The sequence below is a fragment of the Littorina saxatilis genome, linkage group LG14, assembly GCF_037325665.1.
Source record: "Littorina saxatilis isolate snail1 linkage group LG14, US_GU_Lsax_2.0, whole genome shotgun sequence".
NCBI classification, from domain to species: Eukaryota; Metazoa; Mollusca; class Gastropoda; order Littorinimorpha; family Littorinidae; genus Littorina; species Littorina saxatilis.
Genome location: NC_090258.1, coordinates 1,046,060 through 1,073,525, shown reverse-complemented (window position 1 = coordinate 1,073,525; position 27,466 = coordinate 1,046,060). Strand labels below are relative to the sequence as shown.

Genomic DNA, 27,466 nt, shown 5'->3' with positions numbered 1-27,466 from the left:
CATTATGGACAAAGACGTGTTATGTCTGGATCTGGTGTAGGTACCTTGCAGGAGCCAGTGTTAGCTATCGTCGCAACGGAAACTTTCTTTGTTTCTTTGACAAACTCAGTCATGGCTGTCCTGTAAGTATTCTTATTTTTCCCGCGATGCAGAGTAAGAGAGGTTTCATTGATAAGGCAATATTATAATTATGCCCATTCAAGTGATTTGGGGAAATGGTAAAACATTGGTATTCGAACACAAATATCGAAACATGAACCAAAATTATGTGTAGACAAAGTTCCATGGAATGATAGTGTCCGTTCAAACTGACATGTTCAACATTTCAAACGTGTCGCGCTCTATCTGTTCACTGCCCATTGTATTTCACACATATATTAACGACTGGGTAGAGGTAGGGCCATCCGTCAAAGCGTAACGTGTCCGTAAGCATTTAGCTCGTAATTGTTCTTTATGGTGTGTGTGTGTGTGTGTGTGTGTGTGTGTGTGTGTGTGTGTGTGTGTGTGTGTGTGTGTGTCTGTGTGTGTGTGTGCAGGGCCGGACTAGGCAAAGAGGAGGGGGGGTGCCAGTGGTGGTCCAGGGGTATGTACCCCCCTGAACGAAGCCCCCTGAAGGCGGTGAAGCTGATGGGTAGATCATATTCTGAGATAGGACAATGGTCGGATGTTTTAAATAAGTGAGGTACATGTTTAGGCTAGGGGGGGGGGGGGGGGTGCGCAACCCCCATACCCCCCCCCCCCCCGGTAGTCCGGCCCTGGACACACGTCATGTGTTTGATTGCATGTGTGTGTGCTGTTCAATGTCAAAACAACAACAAAGTCAGTACATGACGTGTGTTTTGTAGTTCCTTTGAAGTTTCGGTCAACCTGAAACACCCAAATATGAAGCTTATGTGTTTGATTGCATGTGTGTGTGCTCGTTCAATCGTCAAAACAACAACAAAGTCATAGTACCTGAAAGGAATTCGATCGATACATGAATGTTATTTGCGTAAAATGTCATATTTTGGTCAAAAACGCAAATAACGTATAATAAACAAGAGGCGAAGCCTTCAAGGCTCACGTAAGAAATCGACAAACAGTAACACAAACTCAATCACTCCGTCACACATACACACACACACAGTAAGCATAGATGACACGGTCCAAGAGTGCGAGACACCTGGGGTGTGGACAGGTGAAAAGAACAACAACATAATAGAGCATATTCTTGACTCTTTCTTGATTCAGAAGGTTCAGGAACCTACCAGACGGAGAGTGGGCCAGAGGCCGACCTTGGACGATTGGGTTCTAGTTAATGAACAAGATTTAATTTCTGATGTTGATCACCTTGACCCTGTGGCCAAGAGTGACCATGATGTTTTAAGTTTTCAGTTGTACATTGCGCAACAAAAAGAAAAACAGGAGGCGAAATATAACTATAACCTTAAGAAAGGTGACTACAGTAAGTTTAGAAGTATAGTTAAGGAGCATGACTGGTCAAATCTAGCCGAACTCGACGTGGAGGAGGCCTGGAGCTGCATAAAGACCGTGCTACATGATGGTATGGAAAAGTGTATTCCCAAGGTAAAGAAAACACATAAAAAAAATATGAAACCTAAGTGGATGGATAATAAAGCCATGAGGCAGATAAAGAAAAAGCATAGCGCTTATAAGAGATATTTATGTACAAAGTCCGGACATGACTACCTAAGATACATTAAGATAAGAAATACTTGTACAAAGACCTGAAAAAATCCCGTAAAGAATACGAAAAACAGATTGCAAAAGAAGGGAAGATAAACCCTAAGATGTTTTGGAAGTACGTCCAGGAGAGAATGAAGACTTCTACAGGTATAAGCACTTTGAAAAAGGTGGATGGTTCCTTTGTGGTTGACGATATGGGTAAGGCAGAAACCTTAAATGAGTATTTTTCTAGCGTTTTTACACGCGAGGACGTGTCAGACATCCCGACTATGACGGAAGGCTGCTACTCAGATGGAGCATCCTTATCTGAGTTGAGAGTGACACCCTTAGCAGTTAAAAATAAACTGAAAAAGTTGGATGAAAATAAAGCCCAAGGGCCTGATCTAATCCCATCAAAGGTACTTAAGGAGTTGTGTGATGAACTATCTATTCCATTATGCTTGCTGTTCAACAAATCTTTGGAAACTGGAAATCTACCAGGTGATTGGAAAACAGCGGAGGTAACCGCTATTTTCAAAAAGGGTACTAAGTCAGAACCAGGTAACTACAGACCAGTAAGCTTAACCTGTGTAACATGCAAGGTATTGGAGTCTCTTGTTCGGGATTCTATAGTGTCTTATCTCACAGACAATAATTTATATGCTGACTGTCAGCATGGTTTTAGAAAAAGACGTTCCTGTGTCACTCAACTCATAGAGGTCATGGAAGACCTCACAAAATTTGTTGATGAAGGTGAAGCCATAGATATTATTTACTGTGACTTTAAGAAGGCTTTCGATACTGTGCCGCATGAGAGATTACTCCTAAAGCTTGCTTCGTATGGGTTTAGTTCCAGCGTCCTTTCCTGGATTCGGTCATTCTTGAGTGGCCGGTCCCAGAGGGTACGAGTTGGACAGGCAACGTCGAGCCAAGCAGCAGTTCTCAGCGGAATTCCACAGGGCAGCGTTTTGGGGCCGGTTCTATTTACAGTGTTTATAAATGATTTGCCAGATGTGGTTAGTGGTATAGTCAAGATATTTGCGGATGATACAAAGCTATACAATAAAGCAACAAACAGTTCAGTCATGCAAAAAGACATACACTTACAAATTGGACAAATAAATGGAAATTATTTTTTAATGTTTCAAAGTGCAATGTTCTGCATTCTGGTAAAAAGAATCCCAAATATGACTACGTGATGACTGTCAATGATGCTATTGAAAAAATAAATGAATGTGATGAAGAAAAGGACATCGGTGTTGTTTTCGACAGCAATTTGTCATTCGACCCGCATATTCGAGGAGTTGTGTCAAAAGCTAATCAGAGGATTGGCATTATCAAACGAGCGTTCTCATTTCTTGACAAGGACACCTTCTTAAAGCTATACAAAGCCTTTGTGAGACCACTGGTGGAATATGCAAATGTGGTGTGGAGTCCATTCCTCAAGAGACAGTCTCAGACAATTGAGAGGGTGCAGCGTCGAGCAACCAAAATTCTAAAGGAGTGCCGTGATAAGTCTTACGCGGACAGACTCAAATACTTAGACCTCCACTCTCTGAAGGGAAGGAGGACAAGGGGTGACCTAATACAAACATATAGAATTATAAATGGGGTGGATGATATTGACATGCACAAAATATTCACATTCAAGCAGACAGACAACACCAGAAACAGCCAGGGAAAAATCTTTGTTCAACACTGTAAGACTAACAAGCGCAAGTTTTCGTTTTCTCATAGAGTTGCTAACAATTGGAATGCACTACCCACTAACATAAAATTCGCACCCACAGTAGACGCCTTCAAAAACTTCTTGGACAATTCTCCAAAATTTCTTAACCTTTTTTATGACTTTGATTGAAAGTATTGAAAGAATGGATTTAGGCATGCAAAGTATCTGACAAAGAAGGGGCACCAATAAGGCCTCGCGGCCTTCGGCTAACAAATATAGCCGCCCCTACATACTACTACTACTAGATCTAGATCTGTCTGTCTGTAGCCTACTTACGGGGGACACAACTGCCAGATGGCCAGATCGACACCGCGCTTTCGACAGCGCTTCCTCGCGCAGACACTGGAAACACGCTGTGCAGATTAACCTGTAGGAAATCTTCTTTGGTATCTTCTTTATCTATTTTTCTGGAGCTACGAAACCGAACAATGTGAAATCGTCTTCTCCGAATCGGCGAACTGCAGCTCGGTGATAACTATATCTATACCATCATCCTTCACGCGATCTGACCTAACCTTGACCCATGACCTGGTCTACATACCACACACGACACAAACTAGTCACCTGTTTTTACACCCCCCCCCCCCCCAACACCCGTTTTCTTTGGATACACACTACATACGTGCTGACGAAATGTTGATCATTGCTTCAATATTTTGAAGCTGTTGCTTGGATAATAACCAGGTAAAATTAGCATTTCGGTGTTTAGTCAAATGTTAAAGTTTCTATCACACACACGCACACACACTCACACACATACGCCAAAGAAAAAGACTGTGATAACCATGAATGACCTGAGACCTGTGGCACTTACTTCTGTTTGTATGAAAGTCTTTGAGAGAGTTGTTTTGTTCAAACTGAGTGATTGTGTGAAAGATTTTATTGATCCATGTCAGTTTGCATACAGGAAAAACAGGAGTGTTGATGATGCTGTGTTGAATGTTTTAAACAAGATCTACTCTCATTTAGAAAAGCCTGGCTCTTATATTCGCTTGATGTTCTTTGATTTTTCCAGCGCTTTTAATACTATACAGCCTCATTTAATGGCGGAGAAGCTATTTAGCATGAATGTCCCAGCAGCCACCATCCTCTGGGTTATGGACTACCTGACAAACAGGCCACAGTATGTTAGGGTGGGGGGGCAATCAGTTTCAGACACAATCTGCACAAACACAGGGGCACCACAAGGCACAGTACTCTCACCTTTTCTTTTTTCTCTCTACACAGCAGATTTTAGAAGTTCTAGTGACTCCTGCCCCCCATAACCAAGTTTGCTGACGACACTGGACTGACCGGACTGCTGACTGATGACCACGACTCTGACTACAGGCAGGAGGTAGATAGGTTTGTGGGGTGGTGTGAAAACAACTATTTAGAGCTTAATGTGGGGAAGACAAAGGAAATGATAATGGACAACAGGAGGGGGGAACATGTACACAGGGAGATAGTGATCAAGGGGGAGGTCGTAGAGAAGGTAGAGCAGTATAAGTATTTGGGGGTGATTATAGACAATAAGTTGACATGGAAACCAAACTCTGATGCCCTTGTGAAGAAACTCCACTCTCGCCTGTACTTTTTGAGAAAACTCAGGTCTTTTAACATCAGACAAGAAATCCTTCAGATGTTTTACACTTCAACGTGCAATAGTGTGTTGTACTTTGGCTCCGTGTGTTGGGGTGGCAACATCAACAAGCAAGACAGGGATAGATTAGATAAATTCATCAGGAAAGCAAGTGGGGTGGTTGGGAGGAAGCAGGACAATTTCACATCAACACATGAACGACGACTGACTGACAAGGTACAGAAGATTTTGACTGACGACTCGCACCCACTCAGACCGGAATTTGACAGTAGACGGACAGACAGGAGCAACAGATTCAGACAACCAACCGCAAGATCCACACGCTACAGAAATTCGTTCATTCCATCTGCAATTCACATCTTCAATTCTCAGGTGGGGCGGTAGATGCTGGTGTTGTCGCTCTGATGCACGGGGTCAGTGTTCTGTATTGTTTCAGTATTGTTGATTTTGTTTTGCATGATTATATACTCTTATTCTACTCTCTTAGACAATATGTGATAACCGGCAAGGTGCTGACTTTCGTTTGTGCATTGTTGATGGTGAATGCATGTTAATTTATTTTTAATATACTTTCTTATGTGATAACCAATGTGCTGTATTTTCTCAGGACAAAGAACAAATGTTTATTTTGAATGTTTTATGTATGTTATTATTACGGACACAAACGCTCAGCAATGCAATTTCTCTTTTAGAGATTAATAAAGTTATTGTATTGTATTGTATTGTATTGTATTGCATACACACGCACAGACAGACAAAGTTTAGCATCGCATAGGCTACACTTACGTGAGCCAAAAATGTTTTAAATAAGTGAGGCACATGTTTAGGCTAGGGGGGGGGGGGGGGCGTAATCCCCATAACCCCCCCCCCCCTCCCCGGTAGTCCGGCCCTGTTGTGTGTGTATGTGTGTGTGTGTGTGTGTGTGTGTGTGTGTGTGTGTGTACCCATGTTTCCACAGGTTTGGTTGCCTAAATCACCATAAGGCAACCATCCACACGTGGATGGCAACCTAAACTCTGGATGGCAACCTAATTGTGTGGATGGTCGCTTCATTTAACACCGTTAAATTGACTTTTTTGACGGAAAGAATGTCATAACAATGTTCAAAATGACATTCTTTCCGTCCTCTATAGGCGACGAAATAGGTCAAATTTTGTGCATTTTTTAGTGCAAAATTCTTTGATGCCGGAGCGAGTACTGCACCCAGTGCTGTTGTAGTGCAAGTGCACTAGAAAGGCACTACACCCAGTGCCGCCTCTTAGGTAACCATCCACACTTTAGGTATGTGTGTGTGTGTGTGTGTGTGTGTGTGTGTGTTGGCAACAATTATAATTTATAGCAAAAAGTGAACAAAACATACATAAACCAAACGCGTAACGTTGTTGACAGATTCCTGCTGTTGATGACCAGCCTGTTTGTGGAAGTTTGCTACAGCCAACCGGCTCCAGTCAACTGGGGCCCGGACCTTTACTTCAGAAACTACTGGCCTGACCCCGTCAATAAGTCTGACCTAGAGAAGTACGTCACACTGATGACCTGCGCTGGTCTGTGTTCGACAAAGCCCTGGTGTTCTTCGTTCTTTTACCGCAGTCAAAACAAGCACTGCCTTCTGTTCAGAACGATCTACGTCGACAGAAAGTTCCTCCGTCCGCAAATGGGGGTTGACTACTACCGCGTTGCGTCAGGTAGGTCCAGCTTTCTCTTCCTCCCCTTCAGTGCAGAGTTCAAGAAGTGCTACGTGTAGTCAAGACGTGTACATGTACGCGTAGCAATGGCGTCACCCGCACACGTACTATACTTCGCGTCATAAAAAAGTAGGCAGATGTTTAAGGGGAGGTGGGCCAGTGCACTACCTTTTTTTAATTTTCAATGTTTTATTGTGTCTGAATGTTATTTTATGAAAGAAATGAACAAATGATGACAAAGAATAGTCACTTTTTGTATTTTCGGTTGCTGGTTTTTGTTTTACGCGACAAAAACAGTCAAAATACAGACAAAAGTGGAGTACAGGAGATACACGGATTTTCATCAGATGTGATTGTCACACTTCTAATTATTGTTTTATTTTATCCTTCTGGGTATGCTCTAGGGGATTACGAAGCAGATCTTGTTTATTATATTTATATTTGGAGTTAGGAACACTTCTTTGTTACAACTGTCAAACTTTAGGGTAACGCTTGCGAAATTATTTTTTGAAATAATCTGGATATGACTATAATAAAATTTCAGCAAAATCCCTTCGTAATCCCCCAGAATGTTATATTCTGCACAAACTACAAAAGAAAATATTGCTCTAGCTAAATTACAGCCAGAGAAATCGCGTAACCCAAGACGTAACCGTAGGCAAAATGGCTGAACTGAGAAAAACGACATTGAAGAGTGAACACCACAGAAACACTATTAAAACAGACACACAAGGACAAAACTGTGTTATGAATGAACAGCTTAGTTTATTTGAATTGCAAACTACTTAGCCTTTAGCACGCCAGCAGAGAATGTATGCGTCCATCCTTTCTTTCCCTCTGTCAACCAGCATGGGGATACTGCCCCAGCGCTAAACGTGTATCAATGACCCGATTCTCGTTTGTATTTGCATGCGAGAATAACGGTATTTTTAACGGTAACTTACTTGAGCCAGAACGAGACTTATTTCCTTCCGTTATCTCGTCGATTTGTTGGTTTCCTCGAAGTTTTCTGCTTTTGTTTTTACATCGATACAGTACTTTGGTGCTTCGACAAGCAAGATGGAGGATGATGAGTTTGAAACTTTCGTTTGAGTTGTTTTTTGACAACAAATCGTACGTGGAATCTGAACGATTTACTGAGGAAGCTCTTCGCAATGAACTGTGTATCGCGGTGAAGAAAATGACACAGTTCGTCAAGACAGTGACGGAATTTACGAAAGCGCAGATTGATACACACAGTTGCTGATCCAGTTTCGTTCGTGAAATGGCAGGCCCAGCAAACATTACCGATAATCTGACTGATGTTGGATACTTTCTCCTGTTTTTGTTTTTTTGCGTAGCAAATGCTCAACTTGCTTGTCGAGGAGATACTGCACAGAAACTGACTCAAATTCAGCGCAAAGCAAGCCAGTGCCGAGACGTAAAAAGTCTGCTGCATGGCGTGTTCGGAAATGGCGACCTGTGGATCTGCGTGGAGATCAAAGCTTTCCTCTGTATTGGAAACACCGACAGAATCCAAACTTTGGCCTAGTGCCAGCGGAACTACTTGTTGTTGCTAACCGAACTAATAAAGACGTTGTCCTCTTTCTTATTTCGAGCCATTGTTATCGTATCAAAGGTTGTTTCTCAAGGAAAAATTCGCTTTCGGTTGTCACCGATCGTTTGATGTGTAACCAGGATGTTGTAAAATCGAGTGAACTTCGGGTGTTCCCGTCATGGCCGAGAGTCTCTTCGGTAGTTTCCGTATGCAAAATTCGTAAACTGAGCATGCGCACTCACAAAGTAAACTGGTTCCCGATTTCGGTTTATGACACGAACCAATGGATGTCGAGTACCTTCCAAATAAGGACATTTCCGTTCGATTACGATTGCTGCCTTTGCAACGGACAAGTGGCTGAGTGAATGGAACATTCATCAAAACACTGATGTCATGTTATAGGTCAAGAGCTGCTGCGCAGTTTCGTATGTCGTGAATGCACTGTTTTGCTGAGGACAAAGCCGTAACTAGCCTTTGAAATGAGACATTTTTTGGCGGGGGAATATCGACTACAGAAGACAATCAATGCCACACATGTTCACATTTTGTCTTTATTGACAGATAAATAGGACACTTTTGACAAAAACACCGACACACATGGATGATAGGTATGTTATGGAAACATAATCTGCTAAAATACCCAAAACAGTGTTTTGAACGATTTGGTCAATTTTGCACTGGCCCACCTGCCCTTAAGATGAGACCGGTTATTGTATTGTGACAGCTAGAACGGAACACGTTTGGTATTTTATTACAAACAAAGATCAATAAATTTTGTATCCAAGACAGTCAGATATGTTTACATATGCATACATGTATTATCTGAGTTCTAACAATGCCGTTATGGCACGTTGGGGTCCTGATTTGGCCTATATGGTCCGCTGGACTCAAAAAGCAACATTTAACCAACTAACTAACTAACGTCGAACAGTGTAGATGTCATTCTTCTCTGAAGCCCTTAAGGACGGTTTTCGACCTCTCTCTGACTTTCTGTCTGTCTGTCTGTCTGTCTGTCTGTCTGTTTGTCTGTCTGTCTGTCTCTCTCTCTCTCTCTCTCTGTCTGTCTGTCTGTCTGTCTGTCTGTCTCTCTCTCTCTCTCTCTCTCTCTCTCTCTCTCTCTCTCTCTCTCTCTCTCTCTCTCTTAATCAAGGTCTCTTCTTTAATGATTTGAATTGTACACCTTTTGCTTATGTTCTTAATTTTACCTATCCTAACGAAGCACTTGAAGCCTGGTATTCCGTCTTTATCGATGTGGTAAATCGACATGCACCTGTGAGGCGGAAACGAGTAAGACATCCTAAACTTCCTCCCTGGTTAACCATTGATGACATCGAAGCAAAGACAAACAAATTATTTGAAGATTATAAAATAGCGCGTAACAGAGTAAAGAATCTTGTGAGAAACGCGAAGCGATCAAATTTTAATAAACTTGTGGGAAACAGCAAAGATGTTTCAAAAATCTGGCGCGCCCTGGGGTGTTATGTATGAGTGACGTCTAAACGTTTAGGCGGCGTGCAAACAGCGAGTGCCGCCAACCGCGAGGTACACGGTATGCACGGGTGGCGACTACACGCTTGTACCGCCGAAACTGGCGACTAAATTTAGACGTGCTCCGGAGGTCGTCTAAATGGTTTACACGCCGACTTCAGTGAACAGAATGGCCATTTTCATGGTTTTCCGCCATCAAAGTCGACGAATTTTGCGCCGTAATCGTTTTTAGACAGAACCCAATAGTTGGAAGTGCTGGACTAAAAAGATATTTTTTTTGCGAGATTCACTTCCCTTATCATATTATTTTAGAACCAACACCGATAAGATTAGCGAAGACATCTTTGATTCGTTTCAGCGCAAAGTAGCACTGACCCATATTTCACTGCTCTCCGTCTCTGAATAGTCGAACTCCCCGTGCGAGGAAGCGGGAGGATGTTATCGAATGACCCTAGCGCATGCGCAAAGGAAGGAATTCCTCGTTATAAAAATAGATTGACTGGTGACCTTGCTTTACACGGCAACTTGAAAGTCGGCGGTCTGGTCGTCACCCGTGCATACCGACTGAGCGCCTGCGGTAGGTGGCGACTTTCAAGTCATGACTTCGCTGAAGTCGGCGTGTACTTTCGACGTCACTCATACATAACAGCCCTGAACACGTTTTTAAAAGGCAACTCTTCAACGAACAAAAAAGTATTCCTCAGAATATAAAGGCCAACGATTTTAACGATTATTTTTTGTCTGTTGCTGAATCACTGGTAGATTCTCACTCAAAATCTCCAGGTACAGAACCACATTCCTGTTGTAAACGCTTGCAGATGTTCTGTGATGACATAAGAAATACGGATGAGTTTGTTATTCCGATAATGGCCATCCATGAAGTTGGCCAGTACATAGCACGGTAAGAAAATAAAAAATCTTCCGGACTTGATGAAATAAGTAATAAATTATTAAAATTGTCTACTCCTTGTAGTAGAGTCGCTGACTTATGTTTACAATTTATGTATTCAACAACATTTTTTTCCAAAAGAATTTAAAAAAGCGAAAGTCATACCTTTGCCAAAGAAAAAAGGTTCTCAAGACTTAAATGATTTTAGACCTATATCTTTGTTTTCTGTATTATCTAAGCCTCTTGAAAGGCATGTTCAGAAACATCTGGTTACTTATTTGGAGGACCACAACCTTTTGCATCAACTTCAGTCTGGTTTTCGCTCTCAACACTCATGTAATACTGCCTTGCCAGATTAACTGATTCATGGTACTCATCCATTTCGGTGTGCACGTTAAAGATCCCACGATTGACAAAAGGGTCTTTCCTGGCAAAATTGTATAGAAATAGATAAAAATGTCCATCAAATACCCGTGTGACTTGGAATAAAGTGTAAAAAAAAAAATCCATCTCACATGCACACGGCATTAAGTCTCAGGGCTTGGAAACATGAATACACGCATGCAGGGGAAAAAAAATGGGTAGCGCCGTATACTGTATGGCAGCTCGCTTTCCCCAGGGAGAAAGCAGCCCGAATTTCTGTGAGGTTACCCTCATGGACTATATAAAATCTTATCCTTATCCTTATCCTATTAATAGGTTAGACATTTTTGGGGATGTTTTCTTGGACCTAAAAAAAGCTTTTGACCTAGTGGATCATGAGATCCTTCGAAAGAAGTTAAAATGTTATTTGAAAAATCCTAGCACTGTCGCTTTTTGACTCACATGCGAAGCAAAAGTGAGTCTATGTACTCACCCGAGTCGTCCGTCCGACCGTCCGTCCGTCCGGACGTCCGTCCGTCCGACCGTCCGTCCGTCCGGACGTCCGTCCGTCCGGCCGGCCGTCCGTCCGGAAAACTTTAACGTTGGATATTTCTTGGACACTATTCAGTCTATCAGTACCAAATTTGGCAAGATGGTGTATGATGACAAGGCCCCAAAAAACATACATAGCATCTTGACCTTGCTTCAAGGTCAAGGTCGCAGGGGCCATAAATGTTGTCTAAAAAACAGCTATTTTTCACATTTTTCACATTTTCTCTGAAGTTTTTAAGATTGAATAGGTCACCTATATATGATATATAGGGCAAAGTAAGCCCCATCTTTTGATACCAGTTTGGTTTACCTTGCTTCAAGGTCAAGGTCACAGGAGCTCTTCAAAGTTGGATTGTATACATATTTTGAAGTGACCTTGACCCTGAACTATGGAAGATAACTGTTTCAAACTTAAACATTATGTGGGGCACATGTTATGCTTTCATCATGAGACACATTTGGTCACATATGATCAAGGTCAAGGTCACTTTGACCCTTATGAAATGTGACCAAAATAAGGTAGTGAACCACTAAAAGTGACCATATCTCATGGTAGAAAGAGCCAATAAGCACCATTGTACTTCCTATGTCTTGAATTAACAGCTTTGTGTTGCATGACCTTGGATGACCTTGACCTTGGGTCAAGGTCACATGTATTTTGGTAGGACAAATGTGTAAAGCAGTTCTTAGTGTATGATGTCATTGCTAGGTTTAGTTATTTGACCTTGACCCTGAAGGTCGTCTGTCTTCAGGCCCTTGGTGTAGAGGTCTGTGAGGCTCGCAAATATGTTCCAGTCTGCCTTCTTGTAGTTCCATCTTGGAAACGTTGTACTGTTCTGTGGCCTGTACTGCAAGTTGATGGCCAGCTTCACTGGCCGGTGGTCGCTGCCTCCTAACTGGCTAAGTATCCCTCTTGTGGTTTTCTTGGAGAAGTCATCAGTTGCAAAGGCAAGGTCTGGGATGGAAGTCGACAGCCACCTACGTGAGAAGAAGGTGGATGGGTTTTCTGGATCGTTCAGCAGTATCATTTGAGCGTCGATCTGCCAGTCCTCCACTTCCTGTCCTCGTAGCCCCAACAAGTTGAGTGGCTGTTGAAATCGCCAACCACCAAACAGTTCTCGGCTGGTAGATTTTCCAGATACTGCAAGGAAAGTTCTTTGTCTGGGGGGCAGTACAGGTTGTAGATGGTAATGAAAGAGCTGTCCACTGTGATTTTGACTCCTTGGACTTCAGCTTGCTGATTTGTGTCCACTTTGATTTCTTGTGCTGGTCTACTGTTCTTGATGAGCATCAGCACTCCTCCTTTGTGTCTTCCTTCTCTGTCCTGTCTGCAGGTTTAGGATCATCTGATGGTGAACCGGTGGTTCGGATTCAGGTGCGTTTCTTGGATACAGGCTACATCAATATTGTCAGCATACAGTCTTTCAGTGAGAGGAAGCTTTTTGTTGTACACTCCTTCCGCATTCCATTGAAGAATGCTCAGCGGTCGAGGAGTCTCCTGCGCGCTTGTTGTTCTTCTTTGGCCAGTAGCATTTACCCTCCGCCTCCGTAGGCTGGCTCCTCGAGGCGGGACGGGGTGACCTCCGGTAGCTTGGGTTGGGCCCCTTTGAGGCATAGGGCCCGGCAATCTACCAGCCCGGGGGGACTCCACAGGTAGAGCACCATCACGTGTTGAATCGTCGTTGTCCATCATGGGAGTGAAATGCGTTGCACTGTCGTTACGCGCACTGTGGCCCAGCGCATCCGTCTTCAGCAGTGGTTTCTTCTCCGACTTTTCCTTGTCGTAGGGGACTTGCCGTCCATGGCTGCAGAACGTCCCCCGTCCTTGGTTTTTTGTCTGAGTGATCCTTCTCATACCCCATTAGCCTCGGGGAGAGGTGGCTGAATTAGTCTGACCTCTACCCTTTGACCTGTCCAGCTTGGGTGGCCCTACCAGGAGTTTACACTCCCGCTGGCATAGCTCTCAGGGTCATCGAGGCACTCAAACCACCACACCGCGCTAAGGAATCAGCCTTGTGGTGGCTTTACGTATATACTGTCACCTGGTTGTCACGACATATGTCGCGCTACTGGCTCAGTCTGTTTGCTCGGTTCCGATTACCTCCCACGGATGCGAAAACCTGTATGACTGTTGTTTTTTTCTCTCTGTTAATTCACCAGTGGCTATGTAACATGTGTTACAGAATTGCACCAGTGTAAGGGTTAAAAGCCAATTCCTGGATGGCAAGCGTTACGCAAAGTCAAACATTCCTGCAGGCAATGATTGCACTGTGTGCCCGGTTATCATATACTCCGAACTTCACATGATGTTTGTTTGCAAACAAATATAACCACCTGAGACCAGAAATGTTGATAGTCATTTGCCGAGTTGCCAGTTTCGTAAACTGATGTGAAACATTAGTTTTAGACAAATTGCATGGTTCCTTTTCAAGTCGTTTGAGCTGCGTGACCTCGCGCCCCCTAATTGGCGTAGAGGCGCGTCGGGTGGTGGATGGGGGAGCCTTCTCTACTAACTTCTGAGAGAAGGTCGCATCACTCTCGATGCCGTGAACCTAATTAGGATCTTTTTCTTGTTTCTTCTCTATTTCTGCCTCCCCAAAGTCCTTTTACTTTCCTTTTCTCACCCATAAAATTCTTCACTTATTACCCTTGTTAAGTGGTTCTTGTATAGAATATAGTCAATGTTTGTAAAGATTTTAGTCAAGCAGTATGTAAGAAATGTTTAGTCCTTTGTACTGGAAACTTGCATTCTCCCAGTAAGGTCATATATTGTGCTGCGTTGCGGGCCCCTGGAGCAATTTTTTGATTAGTGGTTTTGTGAACAAGAAACACTTAACAAGTGGCTCTATCCCATTTCCCCCCTTTCCCCTATCCCATCTCCCCCCTTTCCCTCGTCGCGATATAACCTTTGTGGTTGGAAACGACGTTAAACACCAAAGAAAGAAAGAAAGAAAGAAAGCTGCGTGAAAAATCTTGCCATTGCTGTCATTGAGAAAACATAGCAATCTATGTTCTGATACGTGTGCGTCTTCTTCTTCTTCTTCTGCGTTCGTGGGCTCAAACTCCCACGTACACTCGTGTTTTTTGCACGAGTGGAATTTTACGTGTATGACCGTTTTTTACCCCGCCATTTAGGCAGCCATACGCCGTTTTCGGAGGAAGCATGCTGGGTATTTTCGTGTTTCTATAACCCACCGAACTCTGACATGGATTACAGGATCTTTTTCGTGCGCACTTGGTCTTGTGCTTGCGTATACACACGGGGGTGTTCGGACACCGAGGAGAGTCTGCACACAAAGTTGACTCTGAGAAATAAATCTCTCGCCGAACGTGGGGACGAACTCACGCTGACAGCGGCCAACTGGATACAAATCCAGCGCGCTACCGACTGAGCTACATCCCCGCCCTCTGATACGTGTGCTAAATGTAGAAATGTCAGGAAGAAATGGTAATACTATGGAACACGATAACTGTCCAGGTGCGTAAATAAGCAAGAGATTGTGTGAGTAATGGCGACAATGACTGAGGGAGTGAGCCACAGAGTGAGTAATGGCGACAATGACTGAGGGAGTGAGCCACAGAGTGAGTAATGGCGACAATGACTGAGGGAGTGAGCCACAGAGTGAGTAATGGCGACAATGACTTAGGGAGTGAGCCACAGAGTGAGTAATGGCGACAATGACTGAGGGAGTGAGCCACAGAGTGAGTAATGGCGACAATGACTGAGGGAGTGAGCCACAGAGTGAGTAATGGCGACAATGACTGAGGGAGTGAGCCACAGAGTGAGTAATGGCGACAATGACTGAGGGAGTGAGCCACAGAGTGAGTAATGGCGACAATGACTTAGGGAGTGAGCCACAGAGTGAGTAATGGCGACAATGACTTAGGGAGTGAGCCACAGAGTGAGTAAGGGAGTGAAACATTAAAGGTTTTAGGCCTCCAGCCTAATCTTCAAACCGTGTATGAGTGTGTGTGTGTGTGTGTGTGTGTGTGTGTGTTTGTGTGTTAGGAAACGCTGCTGTTGCTGAACTTTGGTTCGGTTTTGTGTGTTGCATGTAGTTGACTTGTTTGTACTTTGTGGGAAAGTACCGATATTATATTTTGTAAAAACAATATTTATGCTTGGACGAGAATGCAGGTGAACTTTCTAGTCCTGTCAAAACAAGTTGTTTACCACGTTGGGTTCGTGGCGTTCGCTCGGATTAAGTACGTCGGCACCTTTTGATGTACGTCACAGAGAACGTCACTGGATAATGTAGTTGTATCATGTTCGGTCTGGAATATTCTCGAGATTGAGTATTTGCTATATAGGCCAGCGCGATTTGTATGTAAAAAAGCTTCTACTTTGAGTTCTGCTAGATGTGCAGTTGTATGTATGGAATGCTAAATAAATCCTCGAACTCAATTTCACGAGTTGTTTTCTGTTGCTGCGAAGACGGGCGACGTAGAATAAAAGAACACAACTATACGACATTTGAGAACTTGTGGCAATCTCAAGTGTCGTGCAACAATTGGGGGCCAAGCCAAGGATCTACGTTTAACGCCAAGGGTTTTCCAGCAACAAGGACTAGTGTCAAGAAAGTCACAGGAGGTAGCCATCAATCGGGTGTATCCTGAGGGATCAGTATTGCGACTACGGAACCGTGGATTCGGTGTGACTGGTGAAGAGTTTGGTAATCGCCGCAGCTCGGTACGGTGAGCGACGCCGGAGTGTATCGGGATTACAGAGGTTAGCTGCCGTTTGGACGAGTCGGACATCGTCGCGGAGCTAGTGCATTAATACTACGAAATACGACTGAGGTACGTCGTGTACGTATCGTGAGCAGAGTGCGCCGTCACGTTAGACGAGGAGGGTGGCAGCCTGCGTTTACGCTAGGTGACCAGCAACGAGAGAAGCATCGGAGGTGCAGTAGAGACTGTGTTCTTTTAGAAGACTACATTCGTCTACGTTCGTGGCTGTGAAAGAATGCAGACGAACGCACCGGAAAAGACCAGAATGGCTGAGTTCTGGGGAAAAGGAATTGAACTGGGACTGAAAGGCAAGCAGTTGACGGAGTTCGTCGAGTCCCAGACACGACTGCTGACGCAGCGTGAAGAAAGACAAGCACAGCGTGAGCGTGAAGAAAAAGAAAGAGAAAGAGAAGCACAGCGTGAAGAAAGGCAAATGGAGATGAAACGCTTAGAGCTCCAAATAGAAATGGAGATGAAGCGCTTAGTGCTTCAGACAGAAATGGTGCGTGTTCAAAATGAGCACGAGGCACCACGCCAAAGAGATAACCAGCAGCAAATGTTTCACAGGGCACCGAAACTTCCAGCATTCGCTGACGGGAAGGACCAGATCGACTGCTACCTTGCAAGATTCGAGAGGTTCGCTGAGAGTGCTAGATGGCAGCGCGACGACTGGGCGATTCAATTCAGCGCAAACTTGACTGGGGCAGCATTTGAGGTCTACACTAGACTCTCAAACGATGACGCCAGAGACTATGATGTACTGAAGGAAGCTCTGTTGCGTTGCTACAACTTCACTGAAAGGGGCTACCGTCAACGCTTCCGCAAATGCCAGCCATTGTCTGGAGAGACACCGAGCCAGTTTGTGGAGCGCCTGTCGTCATACCTGCAGAAGTGGGTGGAGTTATCAGGTGAAGAGCAGTCATACGAGAGTCTGCGGGACTTGATCGTGAAGGAGCAATTCCTTAATGCTTGCCCGAAGGACCTGGCGACCCGCTTGGAAGAGCAAAAACTGCGGGGTTTGAAGGACATTACTGATGCTGCTGAGCGTTATCTCATTGCTCATGGAAGGACCCTGGGGACGTCAAAGTCAACGAGACCTTTCCAGAAGAGCGGAAACCAGGCAAACCAACCTGCCAAGGGACAAACTTAGTCCGCACCATCATCCAATGAAGGGCAGAACATAACGTGTTTCCATTGCAAGGCCAAGGGCCACCGAGTCGCCAACTGTCCCCAAAAGAAAAATAACGGACATGACAATGACAAAGCGCAAGAACATCGACGGAGATATTACGACAACAAGAGGCAAACGAGTGGCTCGAACCAACAAGTATGTGCGAGCAGCGTCATACTTCCAAGGGCTGCCGAGCAAGTGGCTACACCATCGGACATGGAAGAATGTATATCTGATGGCCAGCTTCTACTCGCCAATGGCAAGTCAATCTCTGTTGTCGCCAGCGCAGCTGTGTCAGTGTCGAACATGCCCGTGTCGAAGGGATTTGTTGAGAAGCAGGAAGTGACTGTTCCCAGAGATTCGGGCTGCAATGGGGTCATCGTCAAAGAGGATCTGGTGCCAACAGAGAAGTTCACTGGTGACTTCAAGTGGACGCTCATAACTGACAGCAAATGCGTGAAGGCACCAGTGGTAAAGATCCAGATCGATACTCCATACTTCACCGGAGAAGTTGAGGCCGTCTGCCTGAAGAAGCCCTTGTACGATCTATTAATTGGGAACATTGAGGGTGCGAGACGTCCTGATGACCCTGATTTCGAATGGAGAATGGGCTCAGCTCAGCCTGCTGCTGAGGAGGAAGATCCACTGCCATTCGCGAATGAAGATATCAGCGAACTGTTACGAGATGACAGAGCCACTGTGCATCGCCGCGACCAGCCGCAGGTTGTAAGCGCTGTGACGACCAGAGCCCAGGCGAAGAAGGACAAAACAACTACGCCACTCAGGGTCACCAACAGTTCTGCAACTGCTGTCGTGGACAGGGATCAGCTGATTCAGCTACAGGAAGCTGATTTGACCTTGACAAAGTACAGGAGTCGTCCTGTCAAGGAGATGACTAAGGGCGACGGCACTGTGCACTTTGAGGTGAAGGCCAAGATCCTGTACAGAGTGTTCCAGCACGCGAGAGTCAACGGCGGGAAGCCATTACGTCACGTTCTGGTGCCTCAACCACTTAGGCGCCAGGTGATGGAGGTGGCCCACGACTCTATTATGGGAGGTCACCTGGGTGTCAAGTAGACATCGGACAGAATCCAGGCTGCGTTTTACTGGCCAGGACTGCATGTAGATGTGACTCGATTCTGCCGATCGTGCGATATTTGCCAGAAAACCATACCTCGAGGAAGGGTCCCGAAAGTACCGTTGCAGAAGATGCCTTTGATCGACCGACCTTTCAAGAGGGTGGCCATTGACCTCATCGGCGAGATCAAACCGCCAAGTGAAGAGGGTCATCGTTGGGTACTGACCCTGGTAGACTATGCAACCAGGTACCCAGAAGCCATGCCTCTGAAGAAAATTGACACCAAGACTGTTGCCGAGGCACTTGTGGACATTTTCAGCAGAATTGGGGTTCCTGAAGAGATCCTCACAGACCTGGGGACACAGTTTGTCTCTGAATGCATGGAAGAGGTCAACAGGCTGCTGAGCATTCGTCACTTGACTACGACAGCCTATCACCCGATGTGCAATGGGCTGGTCGAAAAATTCAATGCGACGCTGAAGTCCACGCTTAAGAAACTATGCAGTGAGCAGCCAAGGCAGTGGCATCGCTACATCAATGCCTTGCTGTTTGCATACAGGGAGGTGCCACAAGAGTCCACTGGATTCTCCCCGTTCGAGCTGATGTACGGGCGGACCGTGAGAGGCCCGATGCAAATACTAAAGGAATTGTGGAGGAAAGATGTGGACACACCTGAAGTGAAGAACAGTTACCAGTACGTGTTTGAGTTGCGAGAGAAACTGGAGGAGACTCTCGAGATTGCTAGAAAAAACTTGAGAAAGTCTCAGGATAGCGGAAAGCACTACAACGACCGCAAAGCCGTAAACAGGAAGTTTACACCAGGTAACAAAGTGCTGATACTGCTTCCCACTGATCACAACAAACTACTGATGCAGTGGAAAGGCCCATACGAGGTTGAGGCATGGTAGGGATCAACGACTACAAGGTGAATGTCGGCAAGAAGTCCAAGATCTACCACGCTAACCTCCTGAAACTGTATGTGGAGAGACCTCCGGAAGCAGTACAGGTCGCAGCAATTGTGGAAGAACCAGCCGAACTAGACGAGTTCGACGGCGAGGAACTACTGGAGTTGGGAGACCTCCACAAGAAAGAGGGAGTGGATGACGTCAAGCTAGGACCTGACCTGACAGAAGATCAGCAGAAGGAGCTGCATGATTTTATGGGACACTTCACCCATAGGTTCTGTGATTTTCCAGGCTCTACGTCCTTGGTCGAACATGAAGTCCACCTCACATCTGACGTTCCTGTTCGCTCAAAACCATACCCTATCCCGTCTCAGGCTCGGGAATCCTTGAAGAAGGACATCGACAACATGTTGAAGATGGGGGTCATCCGTGAGTCATCATCCCCTTACTCATCTCCCGTTGTTGTTGTCAAGAAGAAAGACGGCACAAACAGAGTATGCATTGACTTCAGGAAAGTCAATAAGATCACCGTGTTTGATCCTGAACCAATGCCGACGGCAACTGATCTATTCCGACAGTTAACTGGCAGTAAGATCTTCTCAAAGATCGATCTCAGCAAAGGATATTGGCAAATTCCTGTGCGCGAAGAGGACATACCAAAGAACGCCTTTGCAACTCCAGACGGAACGTATGAGTGCCTGCGGATGCCTTTTGACATGGTGAACAGTGGTGCTACCCTGAAGAGGGGAATTCGAAAAATGCTCAAAGGAATGAAGAATGTTGTGTACTACTGGGATGATCTGCTAGTCCACACGGAAACCTTTGCGGAGCATCTGGAGACTCTGAGGGAACTGTTTTCCCGCCTGACAAAAGCTAATCTGACCGTGATACCCAGCAAGTGCATTTTGGGGACCGACAACGTTGACTTCATAGGTTATTCATTGAAGGAAGGTCAAAAGGGGCTTTTGTTGAAAAACGTCACCAAGATTCTCAATGCGCCACGTCCTGAAACCAAGAAGCAGGTGCGATCCTTCCTTGGATTGGCTGGGTACTACAGAGAGTTCATTCCAAACTTCGCAGCCATAACGGCGCCTTTGTCGGACATGACCCGAAAAGGATGCCCCAACCGAATACTCTGGGGACCAGCTCAGGAGAAGGCATACCAGACTGTGCGCGACCTGATGTCACGAGACCAGGTGCTACGCCTTCCTGATACTGCCAAAGAGTTCATCTTGCGTACAGACGCATCGGACGAAGGGATCGGCGCCATGCTGATGCAAGAGCATGGAGGTAAACCGTTTCCGGTCAGCTATGCCAGCAAGAAGCTGTCAGGAGCCGAGAAGAACTACTCGACCATGGAGAACGAGTGTTTAGCCATCGTGTGGGGAATCAAGAAATTTGAACTCTACCTCCAAGGGGTGAAATTCGTGCTTCAGACTGATCACAAACCCCTCACCTACCTGAACTCTGCAAAGTTTGTAAATAATCGTATCATGAGGTGGGTGATGTACTTGCAGAACTTTGATATGCGAGTGGAATCGATTAAGGGTTCAGACAATGTTGGAGCAGATTTTCTCAGCCGAGTATGTGAGTAAAACTGTGTTCATTCTTTAACAGACTAATGTACATACCTGGATTTTAATCTGTCATGTATACATAATATGTGTACAGGTAGCATTTCAATGATTGAAAGAAATTAGGTAAATTTCTTCTTGTGTTGGGGGTAATGTTAGGAAACGCTGCTGCTGCTGAACTTTGGTTCGGTTTTGTGTGTTGCATGTAGTTGACTTGTTTGTACTTTGTGGGAAAGCACCGATATTATATTTTGTAAACACAATATTTATGCAGGTGAACTTTCTAGTCCTGTCAAAACAAGTTGTTTACCACGTTGGGTTCGTGGCTTTCGCTCGGATTAAGTGCGTCGGCACCTTTTGATGTACGTCACAGAGAACGTCACTGTATAATGTAGTTGTATCATGTTCGGTCTGGAATATTCTCGAGATTGAGTATTTGCTATATAGGCCAGCGCGATTTGCATGTAAAAAAGCTTCTACTTTGAGTTCTGCTAGATGTGCAGTTGTATGTATGGAATGCTAAATAAATCCTCGAACTCAATTTGACGAGTTGTTTTCTGCTGCTGCGAAGACGGGCGACGTAGAATAAAAGAACACAACTATACGGCATTTGAGAACTTGTGGCAATCTCAAGTGTCATGTAACAGTGTGTGTGTGTGTCTGTCTCTGTGTGTGTGTGTGTGTGTGTATGTGTGTGTGTGTGTGTGTGGTTAGCCCAAGAGACTTTTGCCTCCCAAAGGAAAGTTTTGTTGTACAGTCTGACAGCCAACTCAAAAATGATTGTCATCTACATGTGCATGAAAACGCGTGAAAAGGTCTTTCGAAAATATCTGTTCTATTGTGCAGACAAATGTCCAATCGAGAAGTGTTACTACCTGAGTCGTCCGGACAACATGTGCTTCTTTCTCGACCTCTCGCCACAGGCGTCAACATACGACAACAGCAAGGCATTCTGCGAGGACAATCACGGACGTTTGGCCAGCTTGGATAACCGCAGCAAAAGTCAATGGATTGTGGATCTCCTGAAAGTGCACAACGGTAGGTAGTTCAGTGGCTAGAGCAGAGAACAGGTATGTAGTTCAGTCGCTAGAGCAGAAAACAGGTAGGTAGTTCCCCAGTGGCTAGAGCAGAGAACATGTAGGTAGATCAGTGGCTAGAGCAGAGAACAGGTATGTAGTTCAGTAGTTAGGGCAACGAACAGGTAAGTAGTTTAGTTGCTAGAGCAGTGAACAGGTATGTATAGTTCAGTAGTTAGGGCAGCGAACAGGTTGGTAGTTCAGCAGCAAGAGCAGTAAAGAGGTAGGCATTTCAGTGGATAGAGCAGTAAACAGGTAGGTATTTCAGTGGGTAGAGCTGTAAACAGGTAGGTATTTCAGTGGTTAGAGCATTAAACAGGTAGGTATTTCGGTGGGTAGAGCAGTAAACAGGTAGGTAGTTCAGTGGGTAGAGCAGTAAACAGGTAGGTATTTCGGTGGGTAGAGCAGTACACAGGTAGGTATTTCGGTGGGTAGAGCAGTAAACAGGTAGGTAGTTCAGTGGGTAGAGCAGTAAACGGGTAGGTATTTCGGTGGGTAGAGCAGTAAACAGGTAGGTATTTCAGTGGGTAGAGCAGTAAACAGGTAGGTATTTCGGTGGGTAGAGCAGTAAACAGGTAGGTATTTCAGTGGGTAGAGCAGTAAACAGGTAGGTATTTCGGTGGGTAGAGCAGTACACAGGTAGGTATTTCGGTGGGTAGAGCAGTAAACAGGTAGGTAGTTCAGTGGGTACAGCAGTAAACAGGTAGGTATTTCGGTGGGTACAGCAGTAAACAGGTAGGTATTTCGGTGGGTAGAGCAGTAAACAGGTAGGTATTTCGGTGGGTACAGCAGTAAACAGGTAGGTATTTCAGTGGGTACAGCAGTAAACAGGTAGGTATTTCGGTGGGTACAGCAGTAAACAGGTAGGTATTTCAGTGGGTACAGCAGTAAACAGGTAGGTATTTCGGTGGGTAGAGCAGTAAACAGGTAGGTATTTCAGTGGTTAGAGCAGTAAACAGGTAGGTATTTCGGTGGGTACAGCAGTAAACAGGTAGGTATTTCAGTGGGTAGAGCAGTAAACAGGTAGGTATTTCAGTGGGTAGAGCAGTAAACAGGTAGGTATTTCGGTGGGTACAGCAGTAAACAGGTAGGTATTTCAGTGGGTAGAGCAGTAAACAGGTAGGTATTTCGGTGGGTAGAGCAGTAAACAGGTAGGTATCTCAGTGGCTAGAGCAGTAAACAGGTAGGTATTTCGGTGGGTAGAGCAGTACACAGGTAGGTATTTCGGTGGGTAGAGCAGTAAACAGGTAGGTAGTTCAGTGGGTACAGCAGTAAACAGGTAGGTATTTCGGTGGGTACAGCAGTAAACAGGTAGGTATTTCGGTGGGTAGAGCAGTAAACAGGTAGGTATTTCGGTGGGTACAGCAGTAAACAGGTAGGTATTTCAGTGGGTACAGCAGTAAACAGGTAGGTATTTCGGTGGGTACAGCAGTAAACAGGTAGGTATTTCAGTGGGTACAGCAGTAAACAGGTAGGTATTTCGGTGGGTAGAGCAGTAAACAGGTAGGTATTTCAGTGGTTAGAGCAGTAAACAGGTAGGTATTTCGGTGGGTACAGCAGTAAACAGGTAGGTATTTCAGTGGGTAGAGCAGTAAACAGGTAGGTATTTCAGTGGGTAGAGCAGTAAACAGGTAGGTATTTCGGTGGGTACAGCAGTAAACAGGTAGGTATTTCAGTGGGTAGAGCAGTAAACAGGTAGGTATTTCGGTGGGTAGAGCAGTAAACAGGTAGGTATTTCAGTGGGTAGAGCAGTAAACAGGTAGGTATTTCGGTGGGTAGAGCTGTAAACAGGTAGGTATTTCGGTGGGTACAGCAGTAAACAGGTAGGTAGTTCAGTGGGTAGAGCAGTAAACAGGTAGGTATTTCAGTGGGTAGAGCTGTAAACAGGTAGGTATTTCAGTGGGTAGAGCAGTAAACAGGTAGGTATTTCAGTGGGTAGAGCAGTAAACAGGTAGGTATTTCAGTGGGTAGAGCAGTAAACAGGTAGGTATTTCAGTGGGTAGAGCAGTAAACAGGTAGGTATTTCAGTGGGTAGAGCAGTAAACAGGTAGGTATTTCGGTGGGTAGAGCAGTAAACAGGTAGGTATTTCAGAGGGTAGAGCAGTAAACAGGTAGGTATTTCAGTGGGTAGAGCAGTAAACAGGTAGGTATTTCAGTGGGTAGAGCTGTAAACAGGTAGGTATTTCGGTGGGTACAGCAGTAAACAGGTAGGTATTTCAGTGGGTAGAGCAGTAAACAGGTAGGTATTTCGGTGGGTAGAGCAGTAAACAGGTAGGTATTTCAGAGGGTAGAGCAGTAAACAGGTAGGTATTTCAGTGGGTAGAGCAGTAAACAGGTAGGTATTTCGGTGGGTAGAGCAGTAAACAGGTAGGTATTTCAGAGGGTAGAGCAGTAAACAGGTAGGTATTTCAGTGGGTAGAGCAGTAAACAGGTAGGTATATCAGAGGGTAGAGCAGTAAACAGGTAGGTAGTTTAGTGGCTTTAACAGTGAACAGGTAGGTATCTCAGTGGCTAGAGCACTTCGCACTTTACTTTGCTATCATGCTAACTTAGAGCTGTTTTATTTTTTAACCTCTGATTTCCCCGTTTGTGACCTGAAATAAAGAAAACTCCAGCTGCCTTATGCGTCTCAGCAAATATAAGATGGTATCTGTCAAGTAAGCGGGTGTTCGCGTCAAAGGGCAGTAGCCAAATTGTTTTTTTCAAAGTTCCCCTTTCTGGGTCTCTTCCTCAGCAAGGCCGGGTGACCGTTTTTACCTGGGGGCATGGAAGGAAGGTACGGACTATAGATGGTCCAACGGCGAAACCCTGGCAGGTCTCGGGAGCAGCGACAACTTCTGGAACGTACGGGACCTGCCCTCACCGACTAGACCCTGCCTCGTTATAGACATACAAGCAAGCTATAGCACTTGGCAATATGATCTTTGTAATGAGAACAAGACACAAATCCTGTGTGAATACCAAATTACCAATTGACCATGCTTCAAACTAGGCATTGTTTGTGTGGCAGTGTGTGTGGGTTGGGATGGCAAGTGCGTTTGTGTCCGTAAGCATTTAGCTTGTTATTGTTCTTTATGATGTGTGTGTGTGTGTGTGTGTGTGTGGGTGTGTGTGTGTGTGTGTGTGTGTGTGTGTGTTTTAAACAGCTTTTTTTCCGGTCAGAAATATACGTGTATTTGAAGATAAGTCTTTCTTCTGCTCAAATATGTGTTTCTGGAATCTGAGCAATATCTGGGTATGACGTCACTGGTCCATGACCACGCCTATCCCTCAAAAATAGCGGTTTTTTTGACGGCATGATTCACTTTCAACCGTCGAAACAGTGACTTAAACTGAATGATATTGTACATTTTTTATATACGAAAGTTTATTTGGTGTCTTACCTAACAGTTCAAACACATTTCGTTCAAATCCGTCGCGCTGTCAGGCTTATCTAGCGTATAAAAGAGAGCGACCACAAAACTGAAAAACAGCCAAAAATCCATGTTTTTAGTGGTGTTTTTGCTGGGTAGCTGCAGTTGATATGCAATAAATCTATACCTACAAATAGCAGCCTCTCCAAATTTCACAGAACGACAACAATGACCCTTTGACCGTTTTTGACTCACATGCGAAGCAAAAGTGAGTCTATGTACTCACCCGAGTCGTCCGTCCGTCCGTCCGTCCGTCCCGGCGTCCGTCCGTCCGGAAAACTTTAACGTTGGATATTTCTTGGACACTATTAAGTCTATCAACACCTGATGTGGCCTGATGGTGTATGGTTACAAGATCTCAAAAAACATGTGCGGCAACTTGACCTCACTTCAAGTTCAAGGTCACACGGGCCGTAATTGTTGTCTTAAAAACGACCATTTTTCACATTTTCGCATTTTTTTCTGAAGTTATCGAGAATGGCAACCTTAGCTATGTATGCTATACAGGGCAATGTAAGCCCTATCTTTGGACACCAGTTTGGTTGACCTTGCTTCAAGGTCAAGGTCGCAAGGGTCTTTTAAAGTTGGATTGTATACATATTTTGAAGTGACCTTGACCCTGAACTATGGAAGATAACTGTTTCAAACATAAAAATTATGTGGGGCACATGTTATGCTTTCATCATGAGACACATTTGGTCACATATGATCAAGGTCAAGGTCACTTTGACCCTTATGAAATGTGATCAAAATAAGGTAGTGAACCACTAAAAGTGACCATATCTCATGGTAGAAAGAGCCAATAAGCACCATTGTACTTCCTATGTCTTGAATTAACAGCTTTGTGTTGCATGACCTTGACCTTGGGTCAAGGTCACATGTATTTTGGTGGGAAAAATGTGTAAAGCAGTTCTTAGTGTATGATGTCATTGCTGTCAAGGTCATGTAAAGGTCAAGGTCAAGCATGTGAGTCGTATGGGCTTTGCCCTTCTTGTTTCAGTATTGTGGTCGCTCTCTTTTACACGCTGGATCAGCCTGACTGCGCGGCGGATTTGAACAAAATTTGTATGACTTGTTAGGTAAGACACCAAAGAAACTTTTTGGTGTAAAATAGGCAAAATATCATTCAGTTTAAGTCAACGTTTCGACAGTTGAAAGTGAATCATGCCGTCAAAAAAAGCCATTTTTGAGGGTAGGCGTGGTCACGGACCTGCGACGTCATACCCAAATATTGCTCAGATTCCAGAAACACATTTTTGAGCAGAAGAAAGACTGATATTCAAATACACGTATATTTCTGACCAAAAAAATGCTGTTTAACATCTGGGGTATACCACTGAAAAAATATCCTTATTTTTTTGTGCTCAGTGTATTACCACACATTTTGGGATTATTATTTTTGCGCTTTAGAACGCTAAATCACAAGTTGCCTATCAAGAAAGGAAGGTTTATGAATGTATTACAGAATAAAAGAGTGTGTGTAAAGTGCAATAATGGCGAGGTTGGTGATGAATTTCATTATGTGTTTAATTGCAATTTCTCAGAAAAAATGTATTTCATTTAAGTATGGCAATAATCCTAATGTGATTAAGTTTCAACTTTTATTTTTCACAACAATGAAAAAAGTATTGCTAAGCTTAATTCAATTGCTAACATGTATTTCAAAAGAATTCTAAATTGGTGTTGATAAGTAAACAATTATATATATGTAGTTAATTGTAGCCTTTTTTCCACAATGTTATGTATACATGAATATAGTCATAATCCGGGAATTTCTTTCATTGAGACCATACCTTTTCAAATAAAACTTTTTTCAACGGAATGAGTTTATAGATGTATTAGTTGAAACAGTCTGCATTTTTGTCTTGTTCTTGTATATTTTTTATTTTTTCTAATTTTATTTACACTCATGGGGTTTCTTGAATAACATGATTTCCCATTGTTACTGTTAGATACAAGATACAAGATACAAGAAATGTTATTGTCCTCATCAATACAAGGAAATTCGGCATGTGTGTGGCAAGACAT

The 27,466-nt window shown here is 44.4% G+C and overlaps 1 protein-coding gene across 1 annotated transcript; it reads left to right on the top strand.

The window, feature by feature from the left end:
• Window positions 1-27,245, top strand: LOC138946629 (uncharacterized). Its single transcript, XM_070318072.1, has 4 exons — window positions 1-122; window positions 6,366-6,661; window positions 21,796-21,987; window positions 24,760-27,245. Exons 1-4 carry the CDS (start codon window positions 22-24, stop codon window positions 24,999-25,001), a joined length of 831 nt encoding a protein of 276 aa, XP_070174173.1. The 5' UTR covers window positions 1-21; the 3' UTR covers window positions 25,002-27,245.
• The last annotated feature ends 221 nt before the right edge of the window (window positions 27,246-27,466 follow it).

Excerpts from the sequence above, each read along its gene's own strand:
- LOC138946629 (XM_070318072.1), top strand. The coding sequence starts at position 22 with ATGTCTGGATCTGGTGTAGGTACCTTGCAGGAGCCAGTGTTAGCTATC. Across the intron at positions 123-6,365 it reads AACTCAGTCATGGCTGTCCT|ATTCCTGCTGTTGATGACCA; the intron begins GTAAGTATTCTT and ends CGTTGTTGACAG. Across the intron at positions 6,662-21,795 it reads CTACTACCGCGTTGCGTCAG|ACAAATGTCCAATCGAGAAG; the intron begins GTAGGTCCAGCT and ends TCTATTGTGCAG.